This window comes from Poecilia latipinna, unplaced genomic scaffold (genome assembly GCF_001443285.1).
Source record: "Poecilia latipinna isolate Pla-1442-1.1 unplaced genomic scaffold, P_latipinna-1.0 Scaffold2229, whole genome shotgun sequence".
Taxonomy (NCBI): Eukaryota; Metazoa; Chordata; class Actinopteri; order Cyprinodontiformes; family Poeciliidae; genus Poecilia; species Poecilia latipinna.
Window position 1 is genome coordinate 75101 of NW_015114845.1, and position 7199 is coordinate 82299.

Genomic DNA, 7199 nt, shown 5'->3' on the forward strand with positions numbered 1-7199 from the left:
ATATTTACTGTGTTTGGTGTTTGTTGTAAATGACGAATAGCTACTCACAAAGAACGAGGTAATTAGTCCAAGTTTTGTAAGAGCGGAAATACTATTTAAGGAGTTGTTTTTGCGAAAGGATTTTGGCACCTCTCTAGGTCAAACTGACCTGACTCCTTTCATTCCATTTGCATGCAAAGCACAAAAGGAACCAAAAAATGACTTGGAAAACATGCCGTTTGAGAGATAAGATCAACAATCTGAGATAAATTGTCCTATTGAGCAATTCTGAAATGGAGCAGATGTTGAGTTCATGAGGTCTCAAATATTTTAAAGGTCGTCCAATACACACTTAGTATAAGGCACGCCAGAATCTTTGCGCAAATCAAGAGCAGCAACGCCATTGTTTGAAACTTTCCAACTCACATCAGTGAAGATGAGAGTGTATAAAAAAGGGTGATGTTAAGAATACGGGGAGATTTTTTTGTTGAGACTTTGGAAGATTTTTGAGTATTGAACTGATGAAACTGTAATGAGGAATCCGTGGTAATGTAATAAATCTCCGGCTCATCTATGGCCTAGCAGCAAGAACTACATCTCTGTGCGTTATTTCTTTTACTTATATATTTAAGAGTTAAGCCACCTTTCAATTCTCCAATAGTTTGTCATTTATTGAACGTTCAGAAACTACAGCAGCTGTGATGAGCCACAGCAAAGGTAAACAAAGGTAAAATAACTGAACAGGTGATCAACTCTAAACCACTCACACATTTTTACTCTCCGTCTCTCTTTGCCATTTAAGCACACCTACTGCCATGGCAACCTCTTGCACTCCACAAGCTGACCAGAGATTACGTTAAAAACATAACATTCAGTCGTTACGTTATTAGGTTTTCAGGCTCTATATTTATTTTGTGATCATTAATAATCCTCCCTGAGCACAGCGGAGGTTGATTAGTTAATTTTAAACTCCTGCTCTGCTAGTTATTTTGGTAATGGAACTGAAACGCACAGAATTGCGCAACACCTTGTTGAAACAATAATCACTGAGATTATTATTGTTGAGTCATTAATTTGAACATGTTTTATTGATTTTTTTATTGTTGTTCTTTAATAAAGTTATGAACGTTTTAAGCCAATCAGAGGAGGGCGTGCTGGTCTCAGCCTCCTGGCGGCGTTCAGTTTGTCTCCTAGGGTTTGATTCTAACAAAGGCTCTAACAAAGCACGGACAGTTCAGAAACAATATGAAATGGGAATAAAGCTATTTATTAACTGATTAAGTTGTGTTTTAGATTGTTCTTGAAAAACTAATCAGTCACGGCTGATTAGTGGGTGAACTCACGGCTGCACAGTGAACCCGTTGATTTTCTACAGCTGACAGCTGCTCCCCTCTCTTGCAGGTACTACGTACCCCCGCTAATTAAATCTTTTAGGGGTACGCAGTACCCTGCCGTAACCCCCTACTTTCACCCCTGGTAATCGGTATCGGAATCGGCAGCAAAAAACCTGATCGGAGCATCCCTAAAATAAACATAATACTGTCCCTTAAAATAGCAAGGTACTGTTGTGTGTAAATTATTTCTTACCACGGCTGAGTCCATTAGGGCCTCGAAGTATCCGACATTCTTCTATCTGGCCATATGGAGAGAACATCAGTCGGATGTCGTTTTCATTGCACTTCTTGGAGATCATTCCAATAAAAAGTTTTCTGTCCTCTACTGCTGAATACAAGCATAAAAGATTATCTCAAGAGTGACACACTAAATGTACTATGAAAATTCAAGAAAAGAAATTGTACTAATGTAATTAGTGGATTAAACAACTTGTTAAAAGACCTAGGTAAATATAAATTAGCGCTGACCATAAGGCATAAGGCATAAACATAGCACCGAAAGTAAGGAAGTAAGCTTTTATTGACTTATACTTCATTGCAGCAAAGGTATTGGCAGCTGGCACTAATGGCCTTTTTTCACTGGCTCTAATGAGCCCAGCTCCACTCTACTTGACCTGCATCACAAGCGTTTCCACTTGCATTTTTTTCCAGGTCCGTCCCTCCTTTTTTGGTTCCTGCACTTGCATGGGTGATGCAAGCTTAGTTCCTGTTCACTGATTGGCCTTTGGTGAGGTCAGACGTAGCAGCAAAAAGAGAAGAAAAACAAAGGGTACAAAATTTCAAACTTGCTGCAATACAGAAGTGATGGAGTGAGTTTGACACTCACTGAAGCTCCAAGCAAGCGGTGAACAATGACTTTTCTCTGCATCGGATTTCAATATTCAGCGGCAGGTCAATGGAGCAATGAGGAATGAGTTGTTTTTCTTGACGTAGTGGAGAGAATGGAAAGCTTCTGTTGGCCGTTTCAGAGCCTTGACTCATGCTAACACCGCTGCCATCCAGACAGCAGCGTCACATTCTGGTGAGCAATGTGTGGATATATCTTTCCAGTTTTTACAGTATTTTATGGCTGCCTACACACAGTCATGAAAGACATTTGAAACATGAAGTTTGTCGTATTTTGATTGTAACCATTGTTACCATTAATTTGTTTTTATGAGTTTTATCTTTGTGTGAATCTTGATTATCATTTTGCTTTTGTTGAACTGGAGTTTTCCCTGTTGTGAGATAATTAAAAAATATTTCTACTATATGATAATTATTCTTCTAAACTTGCGAGATATCAGTTCTCTAATTAAACAGTTATGAACTATTTATTGTGCAGAACATAAAAATGACCAATAAACTTGAAAAAAACAAGAGTATCATTTTATCCATGGCTCTATGTCTTTACAGGTATAAGTAATTTCCTTTAGTCTTAATTTACACAAGTTACTTATATTATGTATGCCTGAATGGTAAAAAAATAGTGTATACACAGTGATGACATAGTTACTTTGAAAAAGTAACTTAGATTATTGACTACTTGATTTGGAAAGTAACTAAGTTACATTAAAAGTAACTTTTTTAGTTACTTTCAGCAGCTGCTGACAACACTCCGCCACCTGTGAAAATAACATTGATCTTTGCCAATAATTAATTGCAGGTTATTTTATAATGGTAGCAATAAAAGGTGGTCTCCACTTATATGGTTGAACTGAAGGGGAGATTGTTTAATGGTTACAACAGTACAAAAAAGTTTGTGTTCCAGTATTGTCTAGAAAACTATAAATAGGATTCTAGACACTGCCCCCACCCCAGAGTCCAGGTTCTGCATCACAGCAGACTGTTCCAGTCGGGTGTTGTCTCCAGTGGTACTAGTGTCTGAGTTCTTTGCCTCATTGTTCACCTGTGCTGCCCGGACTTCTGTACAGGCTTTCCTCTCCCCAGCTACTTGGGCCAGCTCCTCTGGATTGATCCCAAGGGGCTCCCAAGCCCACCGAGAAACATAGTCCCTCCATCATGTCCTAGGTGTTCCTGGAGCCTCTTCCCGATGGAAGGTACCTGAAACACCTCAACAGGCAGGAGGCATCCTGACCAGATGCCTGAGCCACCTCAACTGGCTCCTCTCGACGTGAAAGAGTAGCGACTCTACTCTGAGTCCCTCCTGGAAGACCGAGCTTCTCACCCTATGTCAAAGGGAGAGCCCAAGAGTCATCCCTGGCAAGACCCCTGAATAGACCTTGCCAGCGATACTTATGAGTGTGACCCCTCTGTAATTGGAGCACACCCTCCGGTCCCCCTTTTTGAACAGGGGGACCACCATCACAGTCTGCCAATCCCTGGGAACTTCCCCCGATGTCCATGCAATATTGCAGAGTCGCGTTACCCAAAACAACCCTACAACATACAAAGCCTATAACATCCAGGGGCCCTGCCACCGAGAAGCTCTTTAACCACCTCAGCGACCTCATCTCCAGAAATTGGAGAGCCCAACCCAGAGTCCGCAGTCTTCACTTCCTCAATTGAAGACATGTTGGTGGGATTGAGGAGGTCTTCGAAGTATTCCGCCCACCGACCCACAACGTCCTGAGTCGAGGTCAACAGTACACTATCCCCATTATAAAAAGTGTTGGTGCTGCTCTGCTTCCCTGTCCTGAGACGCCGGATAGTTGACTAGAATTCCTTTGAAGCCATGTGGAAGTCTTTCTTTGTGGCCTTTCCAAACTCCTCCCACACCCAAGTTTTTGCCTCAGAAACTGCCCAAGCCGCATGTCGCTTGTACTACCAGAACCCATCGGCTGCTTCAGGGGTCCCACAGACCAAAAAGGCCCAATAGGACTCCTTCCTCAGCCCGACAGCATTCCTCGCCAAAGGTGTCCACCACCGGATTCAAGCGTTGCCGCCACGACAGGCCCCCACAACCTTGTGGCCCTAGCTCCGGTAAGCCGCCTCGACAATGGAGGTGCGGAACATGGTCCACTGCAATTTCGTTGTCTTTCTGACAATGACAATAAAATTCTTCTGATTCTTCTGATCAATGCCCCTCCCGGAAATGGGAGTTAAAGCTTCGTCTCACAGGAGACTCTGCCAGACGTTCCCAGCAGACTCTCATGATACGTTTGGGCCTGCCAGGTCTGACTGGCATCCTCCCCCACTACGGGAGTCAACTCATCACTAGGTTGTGGTCGGTGAACAGTAACAGTAATATATTTGGCGCTTGTCATCTGAGATGTGTGATGAATTGGAGCTTAACAGTGGAACTGCATGTGCATTTATTGTGCAGTGCATTGCACTTGTTGATGTCTAAAGGACATCTGCACTTTGATTGATTGTTCCTGTAATATATTTGAGTTACAGTTGCTCTTCTATCAGCTTGAACCAGTCTTGCCATTCTCCTCTGACCTCTGGCATCAACAAGGCATTTGTGCCCTCAGAACTGCCGCTCACTGGATATATTCTATTTTTCTGACCATTCTCTGTAAACCCCAGAGATGGTTGTGCATAAAGATCCTAGTAGATCAGCAGTTTCTGAAATACTCAGACCAGCCCGTCTGGCACCAACAACCATGTCATGTTCAAAGTCACTTAAATCACCTTTCTTGCCCATTCTAACACTCAGTCTGAACTGCAGCAGATTGTCTTGGCCATGTCTACATGACTAAATGCATTGAGTTGCTGCCATGTGATTGGCTGATTTGACATTTACGTTAATGAGCAGTTGGACAGGTGTACCTAATAAAGTGGCTAGTGAATGTATGTTCACTTTTGGATGCTTTCATTGGTAGTCTACATTGTGAAGTGTCAGTTAAATACATATACAGTATAATATAATATAGTCATTTTCACTCTGTCTAAAGCTCCTCACATTTTTGGGAGGATTATATTAGGACTTCAAAGCCATGCAAACTGCAGTGTGTACTATAATGTGTAGAGTGGATATAGAAAAGATCACTTTGTTCATCGAGAGCACAGCAGCATTTATTTTTCTTTTGTTTACCTCAACTCTTTTCTATGGAAATACAGAGGCAGAGTCAGAAAGAGGTTTAGGGAGGCACAGGCCCCCCCTGATATCTGATTGGCTCAGCCAGGTGCTACCCGAGGACTGACATGTAACAGCACCAGGTCATTCCTATACAGTATCTGGACTCATTGAAAGCCACCCTAATATGCAAAGAAGGGTATAATAAATATATGAAAAGAAAATGTATAAAACTATATATAAGGCCATGTGATGATACATATAAATAGATCAGGTGCGATATCAGCCTCCAGTATACTCGTACTTATAAAAGCAAGCCTCCAATTCTGCTGGATGTTCCTTGTGTGCTGACCTGCGGTGCAACTCAAAGGGTAAAGCAACTTATTTGGTGATGATAATCCACCAATAAGTTATTTGCTGATCCTCTGGGAGAAAAATAAATTAAATTAAAAAACAACTGAAGAAAGGAGAGGCAGACAAAAATGTTCGTAGTTTGGAGCAGAGGTCGCCATAAATTTTTTTCCGTTGTCCGTCAAATTATAATAATATTTTTTTGCATTTTATTTCCATTTTGTAGTCAACAAGAGCAACATTTAACTTTTTCTCTGCAGTGAAAACATTTTTGAAATTAGGTAATATCAGAATTCGGCAAGACTCTGATCGTTACCTGATCCCGCACTCACTCCTCTCTGCGGGAGAAATATCCTGCAGAAGCGGATCAGCTGTGCTAGACACTCCAAAGCCTCTGGTCCATTAAAGCTGTTCTTGTATTGATTTATAGTAAGATCCATGATGTTCTCTGCGCATAAAGTTGAAACTGTTTGCATAATAAGTGGTCAGATCTGTGTTATTACAGTCTGGATACAAAACCAGCAGACTGCTCTCTGTACATAGCTAAACTGTCAAGACAAGAATGAGGGAGGGTCCGATATATTGTAGTTAACCTATTACTGGATTAGTTTATACATCTCTAGGGTTTACAGAGAATGGTCAGAAAAATAGAAAATATCCAGTGAGCGGCAGTTCTGAGGGCGCAAATGCCTTGTTGATGCCAGAGGTCAGAGGAGAATGGCAAGACTGGTTCGAGCTGATAGAAGAGCAACTGTAACTCAGATTACCACTTGTTACAAATGAGGTATGCAGAAGAGCATCTCTTAATGCACAACACGTCAAACCTTGATGCGGATGGGTTACACCAGCAGAAAACCACACCGGTTGCCACTCCTGTCAGCTAAGAACAGGAAACTGAGACTACAATACAACAGAAGACTGGAAAAACATTACCTGGTCTGATGAGTCTTGATTTCTGCTGCAACATTTGGATAGTAAGGTCAGAATTTGGTGTCAACAAAATGAAAGCCTGGATCCATCCTGCCTTATATCAATGGTTCAGTCTGGTGGTGGTGCAAAGGTGTGGGGGATATTTTCCTGGCACACTTTGGATCCATTAGTACCAATTGAGCACCGTATCAATGCCACAGCCTACCTGAGTATTGTTGCTGACCATGTCCATATCTTTATGACCACAGTGTACCCATCTTCCGATGGCTACTTTCAGCAGGATAACGTGCCATGTCATAAAGCGCAAATCATCTCAGACTGATTTCCTGAACACGACAATGAGTTCACTGTACTCAAATGGCCTCCACAGTCCCCAGGTCTCAATCCAATAGAGCACCTTTGGGGTGTGGTGAAATGGGAGATTCACATCATGGATGTGCAGCTGACAAATCTGCAGCAACTGGGTGATGGTATCATGTCAATATGTACCAGACTCTCTGAGGAATGTTTCCAGTACCTTGTTGGATCTATGCCATGAAGAATTAAGGCAGTCCTGAAGGCAAAAGGGGGTCCAACCTAGTACT

General features: G+C 42.0%; 1 protein-coding gene across 1 annotated transcript in view; it reads right to left on the reverse strand.

The window, feature by feature from the left end:
• Positions 1 to 7199, reverse strand: part of LOC106936862 (CUGBP Elav-like family member 1) — a 71626-nt gene that overhangs the window by 53206 nt on the left and 11221 nt on the right. Inside the window, exon 2 of the mRNA XM_015018104.1 lies at positions 1567 to 1698. Within this exon, the coding sequence (XP_014873590.1) occupies positions 1567 to 1698 (132 nt within the window). The remainder of the gene's footprint in view (positions 1 to 1566; positions 1699 to 7199) is intronic.